Genomic DNA, 16,230 nt, shown 5'->3' on the forward strand with positions numbered 1-16,230 from the left:
ACGTGCATCAGGCCCAAAGCAGTGTTCTTCAACCGCCGGTCCACGGTGCGATCGATGTGGCGTTATCTTCGAGCCAGCTCCCTCTTCCTCACTGATTCAGTGCACAAAGCCATGGGCAGTGGCTCCTACGGGCATCCTGCACCTGAACTGGAAGCTTTCTCTCTGACGTTGCAACGTCAGAGGGAAGGCTTCCAGATGAGGCACGGGACATGCAAGGTGTAATTAGTACTATTATGGGGGCGGGGTCTGGGGTGGAGATTGGGTAGAGATGGGCAGGGTCTGGCCCACGACTTAGCCCAGTGTTCTTCAACCGCCGGTCCAGGGACCGATGCCTGTCCACAGAATAATTATTTTATTTCTGCCAGTCCATAGGTGTAAAAAGGTTGAAAAACACTGTTCTAAGGGCAATAATCAAGCTTTTACATAGGTAAAATGCTTGTGTACCAGAGTCTGCATATTTGTGCTCCACTCCCATCTTTGTGTGAATAAAATTATACACACTGACATGCACACTTTTTCCAGTGAATAAAAAGATGGGGTGTTATTTCAGGGAAGGGAAACCACGTACAGCAATGATTGTAGCAGGTTTCTGGGTCTTGCCATGTATGTGTAGAAAGAAGTGGCATTTCTTTTTTCAGGGCATGCTGTGAGGTCAGAAGTGTGTCTTTATATACTGTATAGTGGGTCCACGGACCTGATTGAGAACAGGACAGTCTGTGGGTCGAGAAATTTGAATTTTTGGCGGGAAACTTTGTGGGCTGAACCTGTTGGTCATGAATCTGAATTTCGACAGGAAAGTTTCGAATTCCAAGTTTGAATGTTGAGTACTGGCATGAGTGATTGGGACCCAAATTTTAATGTCTGCATTGAGGGTCTGGGACTTCCCATTGAAAATAATAGAAACAGAATTAATCCGTTCCTGGGTTCCACAAACTCAAATTTTAACAGTAAATACACTGGATTTTAAGGTAAAATATTAACAAATATTCCAAAGCAGCATTCAGATTCTGGGGCACAAACACATACATACAATGTGCAGGGCGTTCGGATTCCAAAGCAGAGTTTGGATTCTGGGGCAAAATTTACTACAAAAAAGGTTCAGATTCCAAAACGTTCGAGTTCTGGGTCGTTCAGATTCCGAGGTACGTATATGTATGTATGTATATGTGTGTGTGTATATATATATGTGTATATATATATATATATATATATAAAGAAGCTGGGATATATATAAAGACACACTGCAGACCTCACAGCATACCCTGAAGAAAGCCACAGCATGATGGCTGAAACATCAGTTCTTTCTACACAGAAGTGGCAAGACCCGGAAACCTGCTACAATCATGACGCCAGCTCCAGAAGCCTAAGAGAACGCATACAGCAATGTTCTTTACATATCACAACGTGGAGTTTCTGGCACATATCTTGCACCCTGCTTGCATGCAGGTGTGAAGTACATGGGTACAAAAGCAACCACAGCGTGCACATCACCCAAATTTTCAGAGGGAAACTGCAAGCTGCTCATGGATTTGACTACAGTCCTCTTAATGTTAAAACCTACTGCAAGATGTGTGTCAGTGTTTTTAACGGTAAACATACAGAAAAATGAAGGATACTTGCTTTCAGCGTACTCTCATTCTAAATTTCATCAATTAGGCTATTCACTTGAAACTTTTCAGGGTTACATAAAATACATTCATAAAATATATATAATAAACACTCAAAGACAAAGATCAGGAAATCCAGATCAAACAGCCCACAACAATTTAGTTGTTTGGAATAACCTTTGACACACATGGGCTAAGATGCCTGCCATTACCTACTTCCTGTGTCCATCTGCCCAGGAACATCTGAGCTATCATAATAGACAGCCCCAGAACATCTCTGACCCTCCATCCACTGATGTTGGTAGAAAAGGGTGACAAAAGGCTGGGCCCAATAGAGAAGAGCAGTTCACTGCAGGTAAAATACACCACCTCTGATAGGCTGATAAGTGAACATGTCCATTTGTGCCAGATTCTGAAAATGGTGCCTAAATCAGCAAGCACATGCTGCGTGTCTTTTTTTTAAAAAAAAAATTTTTTTAAATTTATACAATTTTACAAAATTTATTCCAAGCATAAACATCTTGTACAGAAAAGTGGGATCAAGACATTTCTAATTTAAGTTTACTTAGGCACTCTTTACAAAACTGGGCCTAACGGCGCCCATCAAAAAAAAACTTAAGACGTTGGTTTATTTCATCATGGAACTTGCGGCCTCTTTTACAAAGCCACGCTAGCGGCTGCGCTGCGCTAACGATCCTGAAGCCCATAGAGATTTGAAGGGCTTCGGGGCTGATGTAAAAGAGGCTGTTGGTGAGGTGCTTATTTTAAATTGCCCTCCTGGTGTAATGAGAGATTGTTATCCTGTGACTGAAAGACTCGAGTGCTGCCGAAGTGTCATCCGCAACTTTGTCCAGTTGCCACAGGGACAGGAAGGCAGGGCTAAAGTAAGAAATCTGGAGCAGCAAGCAGGAGATTTGGGACACCGTCCAATAGTCAGGACCAGGCATGAAAAGGACCATCCCATGGCCTACTGAATGTGCAGCACTGACCTAAATGACATGCCTAGAACTGAATATCGGTGACGAGTTGCCTACATTTTATTCCCTGACCTAACTCTGCCGACTTTTTAGGGATCTAAATTTAGCTGCTCAAGGAGAGGGGGGGGGGGGAATTTTTCACTTAGGAGAATATCTTGCCACTTTACTCCTTAAGAAACTGGATCTTTGATTATCTGTTTACTATACAACTAAACCATTTTGCTTCATGCAAATAGAAATCTTAACGCTGAACACAAAGAAGGACACACCTGTCATCTTCCCTTGTCTTATTTTCTGTACTTTATATTGAATAGATGTTCCCACCAGCAGATAGATATCATATGCTGGGTCAAGAAGGATGTTCTCCAAAATAAGCAACCTAACCTCTGCAGGAGAGACAGTCTGTAAAGAAAAGAGAGCAAACATTGTATCAGCTACTGTCCTTCTGTTGTCTAATAACGTTTGTATTACATGTTGAATTTGTAAAGCCCTTTCTTTTTGGGTATACACATTCTCCTCCTTAGGTAATGCTGGACTTTATTCTATAAAAAAAAAAACTTTAAAGGCACTAGGCTTCTAATATCCCCTGGCAACATTAATTAGCAACTTAATCTCCTCTGATAGGCTCAAAAAGTTTCACTTTTTATTTAACCAGGATCTTTCGCTTCACAGAAATAAATAATTAAAACAGGAAAGTGATTTGTCCACTTGCAAGCATTTGATATTCCATAAGAGGACCAAAAGTTACATCTATGCAGTTAACAATTAAAAAGGTAAAGGAATACATTAAAATACTTCAACGTAATTGTCTTTATTTAATTTTCTGTATATTTTTATACATATCCAGGACAGGATGGGTGTGGGGTGGGGGGGGGGGGGGAGATATCTTTTTGGTTTATTTCTTGATTAAATTGATGGGAGGGATATTTTTCTTCTGCATTGTTATTGATGGAATTTAAGTGCTTACGTTGATTATTAATGTTTGTATAATTCATGGCACTTTGTATTAGTTTTGAAAATTAATAAAGTTTTATTAAAAAAATAAATAAGACATTTGATAAGATAAAGAGAGGAGGAAAGGGGTAAGGACTAAAAACCAAAAAGCATTCTGAAAAAGATGGCTTTTCAGCAAGGACTTGAACTTAAGAAGAGAATATTCAGTCTCACATACATCTGAAATTGAGATTACCGAGTAATCTCAGATCATATTTATCTGGAGCCAATTTTAAATATGTTCTCCAAACAGTTGTTTTGTCTAGTCTGGATTACTGTAACTTAGTATTGTTGGGAGTTTCCATGACAACAATTCATGCATTACAAATCACGTAGCCCTTTCAGGACCAAGGGACATATTTGTCCCATAACTTTAAAATCCTATAAATTTTGATTGGGATAGTCTACAGTTCTAAATTTGATATGTACGGATTCCATATGATACTGCCTTTATGTAAACAAACTGGTTCCGACATTCATTCATTAGTGTCGTTGCCAGATTGACGAGAAGATTCACTTGCCACACTGTCCATAAGCCAGAAGTGTGATTTAAAAAAAAAAAAATAATGATATTTCACAAAAAAAATCAATTTTTTGGCATCTGCAAGCCCTTTTTACCATAAAAATGTCGTCAAAACCACAAAAATTGGCCTACAATCCTTATGGTCCTGAAAGGGTTAAAACGCGATAATTTGATTTCTGTTTGGGATTGGGAAATAACGATCATGTATCTGATTATTATGTTAAGCTGTATTGGTTAAAAATAGAGTTAGGATACGGTACAAAAATTATTGTTGATGTATCTGTGTACGTGGGATGGCACCAAAATATCTAACTGATCGCATTTCCTTATATACACCTTCTCGAAGTCTACGTTCAGTCGATTCTAGGGATTTGATATTCCCCACTTTGAAGCAAGTGTGATTACATACGACTAGAGACTGGTCATTTTCCTGCATTGGTCCTGATACTTGAAACAATATCCCACTTTACATTAGACAACAGGGAGTTTTGAATATTTTTAAAAAGCTATTGAAATGATATATTTTTTTTTTAAATGAAATATGGATGTTACATAAGAACATCAGAACATAAGAATTGCCATTCCTGGGTCAAACCAGTGGTTCATCGTGTCCAGCAGTCCGCTCACACGGCGACCCTTTGGTCAAAGACCAGTGTCCTAACTGAGACTAGCCTTACCTGTGTACGTTCTGGTTCAGCAGGAATTTGTCTAACTTTGGCTTGAGTCCCTGGAGGGTGTTTTCCCCTATAACAGCCTCTTGAAGAGCGTTCCAGTTTTCTACCACTCTCTGGGTGAAGAAAAACTTCCTTATGTTTGTACGGAATCTATCCCCTTTCAACTTTAGAGAGTGCCCTCTCGTTCTCTCTACCTTGGAGAGGGTGAACAACCTATTTCTATCTACTAAGTCTATTCCCTTCATTATCATGTCCCCTCTCAGTCTCCTCTTTTCAAGGGAGAATAGGCCCAGTTTCTCTAATCTCTTAATGTACGGCAACCATTTTAGTCACTCTTCTCTGGACCCTTTCAAGTAGTACCGTGTCCATCATCATGTATGGTGACCAGTGCTGGATGCAGTATTCCAGGTGAGGGAGCACCATGGCCTGGTACAGCGGCATGATAATCTTCTCCGATCTGTTCGTGATCCCCTTCTTAATCATTCCCAGCATTTTGTTTACCCTTTTCGCCATCGCCATGCATTGCACGGATGGCTTCATTGACTTGTCAACCAGTACTCCCAAGTCTTTCCTGGGGGGGGGGGTCTCTTCAAGTACTGCACCGGACATCCTGTGAATAAGATTTTTATTACCGACATGCATCACTTTACACTAATCCACGTTAAACCTCATTTGCCATGTTGCAGCCCATTTCTCGAGCGTGTTTATGTCATGTTGCAGGTCTTCACAATCCTCCTGTGTCTTCGCTACTCTGAATTACTTCGTACCGTCTGCAAATTTAATCACCTCACTCGTTGTACCAATTTCCAGGTCATTTATAAATATGTTGAAGAGAATGGATCCAAGCATCGAACTCTGCGGCACTCCACTGGTGATGCTGTTCCAGTCTGAGTATTGTCCATTTACCCCCCACTCTCTGTTTCCTATCCTCCAGCCAGTTTTTAATCCACGTGAGTACTTCACCCTCTATTCCATGGCTTGCAATTTTTCAAAGTAGTCGAACGCCTTCTGAAAGTCCAGATATACAATGTCAATCAGGTCACCTTTGTCTATCCACTTGTTTACTCCCTCAAAAAAGTGCAGTAAATGAAACTATTACTTGGTAAATATGCAGTTCTAACACAAACATTGGAAACTATCAAATTGTTTAATCTTATAATGAACTGCATTTGAACAAGAAGAAAAGCTCGAAGGAAGGAATCCAGCGATAACTCAAAACAAGCCAAATCATGGCCAATTCTGTTTTGCAGAAGCTCAAATTTTGTAAAGTATGGAGTCAGCAGAATCCGAGAAAACCTTGAATCTGTTCTGTTTTTGGCCTGCTTTGGAAGTTTGAGCTAGATAGACTCAAAACCTGGTTATTCACATTCATCTCTGCCTGAGTTTAAGGTAACTAAGCAGAATAAAAGTGAGAAAACTTTATAGGATTGCCTTTGTGATACAAATGATGTTATTTCATTACATTAGGGATTTCTATTCCGCCATTACCTTGCGGTTCAAGGCGGATTACAAAAGAGTTAAAGATTTTTTTTTTTTTCCCCCCCCCAAAAAAAAGAACCCAAAGAGTAGAGCAGGTTGATTACAAAAACAATTGTCTTGTGGCTTGGGATGAAGTTAAAGGCAGAATATAAAAACCAAAAAATATATAATTACATTAATTTTACAGTAGTAGTTAAGAGGGGTGATTTTCAAAATGGGTTTCTGTAGGTTATCATCACACTGAATCATGTTTCCACAGAAAGACCCTTCCAAAAATGTCCCAGGCCCAAACAAGAATGCCCGGGTATTTCATTTTTAAATCCCTGTGCTTTCTTTTCATTGTTTTAACCTACCTGCTTTGCATCTGCCAAGTACAAAAATTTAAACTATCCTTCCCCTCGCTAAAAGGTATCCTCTATGCGGGAAGATTAGGCAAATTTCTCTTCTTCAGAATCGCAGGGCTTTGGAATAACCTTTCTGCCCCACTGAGGAATCTGGGCTCCTTCCAACTATTCCAGAAGCATCTAAAAACTAGGCTATTCACAAAAATGTAAGGCTCTCTTCCCCCCCCCCTATACTCAACCTCCAATCCCATTATGCTGCTCCTTCCTTATATTAAGCTTTTGTAAACCGTGCCGAGCTCTATAATTATGGAGAGGATGCGGTATATGAACTTAAGGTTTAGTTTAGTTTACAAAAGTCAACTACTCCAGCTTGGCAGATTTTCAAAGGAAAACTGCAGAGTTATCTTTTGAAAATTGGCTAACGCCTGCGGAACAAGTGTCCTATCAGCTTAAATTACCATTATACGCGTATTAATGTTTATATTCCTAAATGCTACGTTTTGCTTCAAATTTGTATATAGCAAGTACAGAAGTAAAACAAATCTTTCCATGCCCTGAACAAAATTATATCTTGGCACCCACCTAGTGACGCTGGTACATGAAATCTACTTGGGTAAATTTATATCCATGTTTGCTCAAGATTTATCATAGAAGAGATTAGCAATAAAATCATAGGAAACAGAAATTCACTGATTTATGGTCTCTGCGGTAGGCTAACACCTTAAATATCTCCAGCAGTAAGTCAGACAGATTCCATAACTCGTTTGGGGACAGAATTTGCTAGAGCTAGCTATTTAGGGAATGCGGGACTAGCACATTACTCCCACCCCACTGAATTTCTACCGAGTCTACACTATGTTGTTATAATGATCCATGATAACAGTATACAGCCAACAGAAGTTATATAGTGAGAAAAAAAGGAATGCGACAGGCAGAGGCTAGACGTGGGCAATCTAAGCATTTTGTACACAGTCCCTCTCAAATCAAACGGGGCTAAATCACGTGCAGATTTTCATTGCTCTAAAAGTATGCATTAAAGAACATAATGTAAAGACAAATATTCCTAAAACCTGCAAAAAAAAAAATAATAATAATCTCCATCACAACAGACTGCACTATGAGAAAAGATTCCATTAGCAGCATTCACGGAAGATGTCACACTGAAGTGTCTATTCAGGATAAACCTGAAACACTGTACGGAACAACTAATCAGTTAATTGAGTCAGAATGTAAATTTCTTGGGGGAATGGCCTGGAACACGGTTCAGCTACTTAATTTCAAACTCCAGAGAAAACCAGGGGTGGGTCTGCGCCAGCCACTCTCTTCTAGGCAGCTTCCAGGGTGGGGGAGGGGAAAGAAAAGAAAAGAAAAAAAAAAAAAGAGAGGGGCTAAAGCAAGGCACAGAAAAGAGTACTCTACTCCTTATCCAGCTCCTCTTCTGTTGCTTCTGCCCTAGCTGGGGTGCCTCTCCTCCAGCTCCACTTTTTTTTTGTTTGTTTACAAATTCATTTCTGAACTGAACAATAGATTTAGAAAATTAATGCTTGGCCCACTTAGTCCAACCTGCTGTCAGTCAGAGACTGAATAGTCCAGAAATCTTGTAAGGCATCTTGGATGTTTCCTCCTTCAGGAACATATGTGTTTCACAATAGAGAATGACATGGGGATAAATTTTTCCCCGGTCACCGCCGAACCTCATTTTCCTGTCCCATCCCCGCGAGTTCTTTTCCTGTCTCTGCCCCATTCCTGAAAGCTCTGCCTTCATCTGCACAAGCCTCAAACACTTTAAAATCATTAGTGGTCAAGGCTTGTGCGGTTAAGGTAGAGTACAGGAATTGGGACTCATGGGGATGGGATGAGAAAATTGAGTTCCTGGGGGGAACGGGGAGAAATTTGTACCCGTGTCATTCTCTATTTTACAACCCTGAATACAGTCAGTCATCTGAATTTTCAGTATGGCCTTTAGATTCTACACTTAATAATAATTATTCTAAATGGCCAGGTTCAAAATATACATATTGAATCTCCTGATGTGAAACTTAGCATTTAGGGTTAATATTTAGGGATTCTATACAGACACTTCTCACTTAATGACCAAGTTCTGTTCCTACAACTAGATCATTAAGTGAATTGGTCGATAAGCGAGGAGCCATCTAGGGTTACCATATGTCTCCAGAAAAAGGAGGACGGATTGAGACATCTGGGTTTTACCTCCACTGAAAGCAATGGATGTCTCAATCCATCCTCCTTTATCTGGAGCCATATGGTAACCCTACGTGCATTTCTTCCCCTCCCTTTTCAGGGCTCCTGCAGGAGCGGTACCTTGTTTTCTCTGTTCAGCAACATTGCTCTCTGTCTCTTCAAAGGCTGTCGACAGCTCTCCCTACACGCTGCCAGCGGCCGACACAGAAGCCTTCCCTCTGATGCTAAAACGCATCCGAGGGCAGACTTTTTGCATTAGAGGGAAGGCTTCTGAGTCAGCCGCTGGCAGGGTGTCGGGAGAGCTGTGAGGATGAACAGAGAAAACAAAGTACACTCCCGCGGGAGCCCTGGAAAAATTAATTCCATTCCCTGGTCAGTGAGTTGGTCTAAGTCTATGTGGTCATTAAGTGAGGATGATCTGTATATGGCACCCAAAATAATCAGTAACAAGAAAAGCATGATTCTATAAGGCGTGATTTACAGAATAGCACTTATGCCTGGGAACCTGGACTAAATTTCAGCACAGTTATTTGCACCAACAAAAACATAGTGGAAATGCCTGCGTCTAAATTTGTATGTCAAAAGAGCCTGACTTCAATGAAAAAATGACTCATGAGAGCGATTGGTTTACATATAATGCGCTCAGAGATATGAAACTCCAACAAGGAAGGCTGAGAAGCCACCTTAGCGGGAAAGAGTTCACCTTCCAGTCATTGTGACCTCATATGTAGCCAATCACTTTCTGAGACTTGGTGGAAAAAATATTATCTTATGTTTCTTCAAAAATTCAAACAAAAAACATAACTTGTCTTCATACGTTCAAATGCATTTAAGTTCATAATGTGCAGGAAAATGAAGAAATCACTGATGGGTTTTCTAATTGTAACAAACAGTTCACTTAGCTTGTAACTGCTATCTGAGGGGTCCCATTTTTCATGGCCTAAATTTAGGCACGGTTGCTCTTATTCTATAATTATGCATGTTTCTACGAGTCTCTTTCATTTGAAAGGAAGCTCTGGAATGAGAACTCATAGGATGAAGTTAAGAGACGACAGGCTCAGGAGTAACCTATCCCTGAAAACAGGGGTGATCTCGGAGGATTGGAAGATAGCAAATGTTACACCCATCTTTAAAATAGGTTCGAGAGGCGACCCGGGGAACTACAGACCGGTAAGTCTGACATTGGTCCCGGGGAAGATGGTGGAAGCACTGATGAAGGACAGCATCGATGAGCATCTAGAAAGGAATAAACTGATGAACACAAGCCAACATGGCTTCAGCAAAGGAAGATCGTGCCTGACGAACTTATTACACTTCTTCGAAGGAGTAAACAAGCAAATGGACGAAGAAGCCCCCATAGACATTGTATACTTGGATTTCCAAAAAGCCTTCGACAAAGTACCCCATGAACGCCTGCTAAGAAAACTAAAGAGCCATGGGGTGGAAGGGGATGTACACAGATGGATCAAAAACTGGTTGGCGGGTAGGAAGCAAAGGGTAAGAGATCCCAAGTATATGATATTGCAATAGTATAGGGTACTTAAGATTAAAGATTGAACCAGCAGTCGAAAAGAGAGGAAATCAAAGTAATGTTTAATAGTACAAAGTTTCCATAAGGTGAAAAAACATTTTTTAACCTTAGCGTTGGTGTAATCTTCAAAAGTCAGGCTTCGGTCCAAGATGACACCAAGAATTTTGATTGCAGAGTTATTTGGGTAATCTGACCCATTTAATCTCAGAGAGGTGTTCGTGATCTTGTTATTGGGACTTGCCAAAAAAAAAAAAAAAACACCCAAAAAAACCCAACCTTAGTTTTTTCCGAATTCAGTTTTAGTTTAAATTGCATTGTTCTACCTTGGTAAGGACAGATGAGATGAACTGTTTCGTCTCTTGGGTCAGTGAATATATGGGTTTCAATATATTATGTTATTCCTTCTTTGGAATTATTTTATTTTGTTTTGTATATACTGGGATTTTTGTGGGTTTTTTTAAGGGGAACCATCTGAAATGATCCTGTAACATGGAAGCAAAACTAAATTATCTGTAAGCAACCAATCCAAGGACACTGGGCAGAACGCCACTGCAGTGTGAGTAAACACTTTTTAAACACTTTTGACATTATTGGCACTTTGATCTCACTGCATCAGCATCCCAGCATCTAATGTTACAGTAACAATTACGAGGCTACTTTGTGCTGAGTGTCAGTGTGGAATGAAAGTGTCAACTGCTATCAACAGATATTAAAATGCTTGCTTAAAAGTATAAAAACTTAGATGTCTGCACAAAACTGCTTAACTGTAACAGTGGTTCTCTGTAAACAGCAGGGAAAAGTAGTCACACTTGATGGTGGCCAGCATCAGATAGGGAAAGGAATTGGGATTTGTATACCGCCTTTTTGTAGTTTTAAAGCCATACTCAAAGCGGTTTACATACAGGTACAGTCGACTCCGCTTAAGTGCAAGCCCTTCGGACTGGATCGCCATGTGCGCTTAAACGGAGTAATAATAATAATAACTTTATTCTTGTATACCGCATTACCATGGAAGTTCTATGCGGTTAACAGATGAAGAGACTGTACATTTACAGCGAAGTTACAATTTCGTTAATGTTACCTTTACATTTTAGACGATACATATTCGGTCAAGTTACCTTTACATTTTAGACAATAAATATACGGTGAAGTTATTTTAGCAGCTAGGTTATATGTTCGGAGTAGTTTTTAGTCATGAAAAATCACAGTACGCTGTAGTCAAATGCAATAAAACTTTTATTCACCAAAAAAACACACCAAATACAATGTAACATAGTTCAGTTATAGAAACAGCACTGTTCCATCTAATGCAATACTCTATAAACCTTTTTTTTTAAACCAACATTCTACTGAAATAATCAGTCATTGTTTTCTGCACAATTCAGGCTGTGTATCTGACTACTGATGCAGTAAAACTGTCCATAATCGTGACATCCATGTATCTCCAGATAACAACGCAGCGTGTGTAGGGACTTCAGTGTGTCCAAGAGGGAAACAATCTCTGCAGGTGGTTCATTAGCCATGATGACAGCAGCAGTATCTCCGTCCTCATCAGACTCTTGGTTGTCTGCAGTGTCCTTTATGACTGTACAGATATCGGAATTAGTGCCGTCAGATGATGTGGGCACATCGTTGTCAACGGTGACATACAGCTCAAACTCTTGTGACGAGAGTCCAACTGGGAGTTCAATGAATGAAGTGTCATCAGATGCATGAACGATGCTCGTCCATCGATAGCAATTTGTACTCGTTGAGACTTTACTCCATACCTCCCGTATCATATGAAAAGAGTTGAGCGCCGTCATTTTTTTTTTTCTCGCGAGCTCAGCAGCTCGGGGGCTGGATTCTGTGCTTGCCTCAATCACTGCCATCACATATCTTAGGACGAGTGATCTGTAATGACGTTTGCGATTATCCCTTGGTCCATCGGCTGGACCAAAGAGGGGTTCATAGACAACGGCGCGAAAGACAAAGGCACGCGCCGACAACCGAGGGCAAGATGGAGGCACGCGCCGAAGAAAATTACAGTTTTTAGGGGCTCTGACGGGGGTTTTGTTGGGGAACCCCCCCACTTTACTTAATAGACATTGCGCTGGCGTTATGGGGGGTTTGGGGGGTTGTAACCCTCAACATTTTACTGTAAACTTAACTTTTTCCCTAAAAACTGGGGAAAAGTGAAGTTTTCAGTAAAATGTGGGGGGTTACAACCCCCCAAACCCTCCACAACGCCCCCACAACGCGGCTCGATGTCTATTAAGTAAAGTGTGGGGGGGTTCCCCCCCATGCCCCCCGTCGGAGCCCTAAAAACATTGAGCGGCGCGCACCTCCGCGCTGCGCTCAATTGTCTGGGCGCGCCTTTGTCCCGGTGCGCTTTTGACCTGACACCCCAAAGAGGTCATGTTTGGTGGCAGAAACACGAGTTTGATGTCGGTTAGTCTTACATCATTGCTGTGTGCTGCACAGTTATCACACAGCATTACAATGTGCCTCCTACGCCTTCTCATCAGATTGTCAAGCTTCTGCAACCATTCAATCCACCATGTCACTGCCATCCATGCGTTTTTGTTGCTTTCATATTCAACAGGCAGGCGTTTAATGTTTTTGAAGCACTGAGGATTTCGATTCTTCCCAATCACCAGTGGCTCGAGCTTTTCACTACTGTCCATATTGCAACTGAGCAGCAAATGTCAATCTTCCTTTGGCACCTTGAAGCCAACAGCTTCGCTGCATTTGAAAGCCAATGTTCTGTCAAGGATGTGCCAGAACTGGCCCGTCTCATGGTTCATATCCACCAATGACGGATGGCAACACTTCCATGACCCATCTTTCTACACCAAACTCATCTGCGTCTTGTTTTTCGCTATGCTGCTTCTTAAATTTTATGCCGTTATGAACTTTCCAATTCTCTAACCATCCGTTTGTTGCTTTGAAGTCTTCTATGCCCAGTTCTTCAGATAACTGTGCCGCTTTCTCCATCAGTGGAGGTCCACTGATTGGCAGTTGTTGACTTCTAGCTTCAGCAAACCATTGCAGCCATTGCAGCCTGTTCAATGTCTCCAGCCTTCCCAATTCTTTTCCGTTTTCTGGTAGGATTGCTGTTATTTTGCCAGTCTTTCAATATGGTTTGTTTTGGTTTTTTTTGTAAATCTCAGAAATATGGCTAGGATGAATGCTGTAATGTTGAGACATCGACATGTTCACCCAAAGACAATGATTTTTGTCCAGCATGGTGGACACGTTCACCCAAAGACAATGATTTTTGTCCACGCGATGCCATGGTGCAGTTCCAAAAGTTTGAATGCCTGGCCAGGCCTAGACTGCTGTTCTGAAACACGTGGCTCATCCACGTCAGAACGTGATTGCTTTTAACCGGAGTTAACGTAATGTCAAAGAATAGAGGAGGGACGTATGACATCAGTGCACATAAGCAGATTCTGTGTTTATCAGAATCAAATATCCAGAGTTTATGTCCATTGACTTTAATGTAAAAAAAAAAAAAAAAAAGGGGGGACCATGGTGGTTAGGTGCGGATAACCGAACTGTGCACTTAACCGATGTGCACTTAGGTGGAGTTGACTGTACTTCAAGAAATTCCTTCTGTCCTGGTGGGCTCACAATCTATCTAATGTATCCAAGGAAGTGGAACATAAGAACATAAGATTTGCCACTGCTGGGTCAGACCAGTGGTTCATTGTGCCCAGCAGTCCGCTCACGCGGGGGACCTTAGGTCAAAGACCAGTGCCCTATTTGAGTCTAGCTGTACCTGCGTACATTTTGGTTCAGCAGGAACTTATCTAACCTTTTCTTGAATCCCTGAAGGGTGCTTTCCCCTATAACAGCCTCTGAAAAGTGTTCCAGATTTCTACCACTCTCTGGGTGAAGAAGAACTTCCTTACGTTTGTATGGAGTCAATCTCCTTTTAACTTTAGAGAGTGCCCTCTCGTTCTTTCCACCTTGGAGAGGGTGAACAATCTGTCTTTCTCTACTAAATCAATTCCCTTCAATATCTTGAATGTTTCGATCGTGTCCCCTCTCAGTCTCCTCTTTTCAAGGAAGAAGATGCCACGTTTCTCTAGCCTCTCATTGTACGGCAACTCCTCCAGTCCCTTAACCATTTTAGTCGCTCTTCCCTGGACCCTTTCGAGTAGTATTATGTCCTTTTTCATGTACATCGACCAGTGTTGGACGCAGTATTCTAGGTGGGGGGGGGGAGGGGTGCACCATGGCCTGGAACAGCGGCATGGTAATCTTCTCCGATCTGTTCGTGATCCCCTTCTTAATCATTCCTAGCATTCTGTTTACCCTTTTCACCGCCGCTGCGCATTGCGCGGACAGCTTCATTGACTTGTCTACAAGTACTACCAAGTCTCTTTCCTGGGGGCTCTCTCCGAGTACAGCACCGGACATCCTGTATTCGTGCAGGATTAAGTGACTTGCCCAGGGTCACATGGAGCAGCATGGGTTTTGAACCCACAACCTCAGGGAGCTGAGGCTGTAGCTCTAACCACTACGCCACACACTGCCACTTCAATTGTCTCCAGGTCCCTTGAGCCCTAAAGCAGCAAGTATTGTGAAACGCTGGCCACCATCGGTGGTGGGACCTTACAATATATATATTTTTTTGAGTGCACAAATCAAAGGAATAAACCTACATTGTGTATACTCAGATAATTTAAAAGATTCACATTGACTGATACGCGATTTAATACATCACTAGATGAGAAGTTTTATGCCTATGAGGTAAGCACAGTAAGGTTTGTGAGAATACGTGGTTCTGGATCGTACTCCGAGGCTTTTCCTCTCATATGAAATGTTTCACCACGTATCGAGTGGTTATTGTTCTAGTTATTTAAATATTGATTATTTCATATTTGTAGTCCCATGTGATCTAGTGGAGATTTCTAGAAGTTATTTACATTCATCCACAAGTTTCTTTAATTTTTAGGGAAAAAATATGGGTCCCAGGGACTAGTCCTCTCAAGGTAGTTACACGTGATCTAAGCAAAAACCAAATGTCATAGTAGCCAAATGCAGTTGAATCAGGGTAGGGTTATGTGCGGTAGCAGAGGAAAAGCCTTGAAGGTATGCCCCCACACACACAAAACTGGGTCCCCATCTCCTCAAATCAACAACTGTAGAGGTGGTCCAAGGAAGGAGGAACAGCCAATAAACTTGTTTGTGTGCTACTGAAGGAGGACTCAACTTGGCCAACTTTTGGTAATTGCCTGCACTGAGGTTTATCATATTCTTCAATAAGAGTTAAAATAACCACATCAACTGAGAGATCCGGGGCAAAAAAAAACCCAACATACAACAATTCTGAATACCGGATAAGTCCAACCCTGGTAAGGATAAATCCACTAGCTACAAAAAAGAACACATATCTAATATAATAAAGCCCTAAGTGTGCATGCACACTCCCACCTGCGTGCTCCTGTTTTCTGTGAACTGTAGGGACCCGCAGGTAGGAGTGCGCATGCGCGCGGTGGCACAGAGCCTGTTGGACATGGCGGCTCTTGCAGTCTGGAGGATATGAACTGGCCAGGGTGACGTCAGCGGGGGCCGGAACGCACTTTAATTGCTGCCTCCCAAGCTTCTCCTCCTGCTTCGGCTGGGCCCGCGTTTAAAAAAAAACCAAAAACCCCAGAGCTCGCTTCGAGTCCGGCAAGGGCTGCGGGTCCTGAAACCTTCCGATTCTAGCAGCGTCTGCAGCACTCTACACACGCTGCTTCGGGGCCTTCTACTGAAGGTTAGTTGGGACCGCGGGAAGGGAAGGGGGGAGCAGTAAGGGACTAAGGGAGCCGGTCAGACCGCGGGAAGGGAAAGGGGGGGTAGGGGAAACGCTGCTGCTGCACAGGGAAGTGGTGTGGGGGGAGGGAAATGGAGGGGGAGGGAATCCT

General features: G+C 41.9%; 1 protein-coding gene across 1 annotated transcript in view; it reads right to left on the reverse strand.

Moving 5' to 3' along the window:
* NUP210 (nucleoporin 210) overlaps nt 1-16,230 on the reverse strand; it is a 199,431-nt gene that overhangs the window by 148,239 nt on the left and 34,962 nt on the right. The window contains exon 6 of the mRNA XM_033925716.1: nt 2,854-2,986. Coding sequence (XP_033781607.1) covers nt 2,854-2,986 — 133 coding nt within the window. The remainder of the gene's footprint in view (nt 1-2,853; nt 2,987-16,230) is intronic.

The sequence above is a fragment of the Geotrypetes seraphini genome, chromosome 17, assembly GCF_902459505.1.
Source record: "Geotrypetes seraphini chromosome 17, aGeoSer1.1, whole genome shotgun sequence".
NCBI lineage: Eukaryota > Metazoa > Chordata > Amphibia > Gymnophiona > Dermophiidae > Geotrypetes > Geotrypetes seraphini.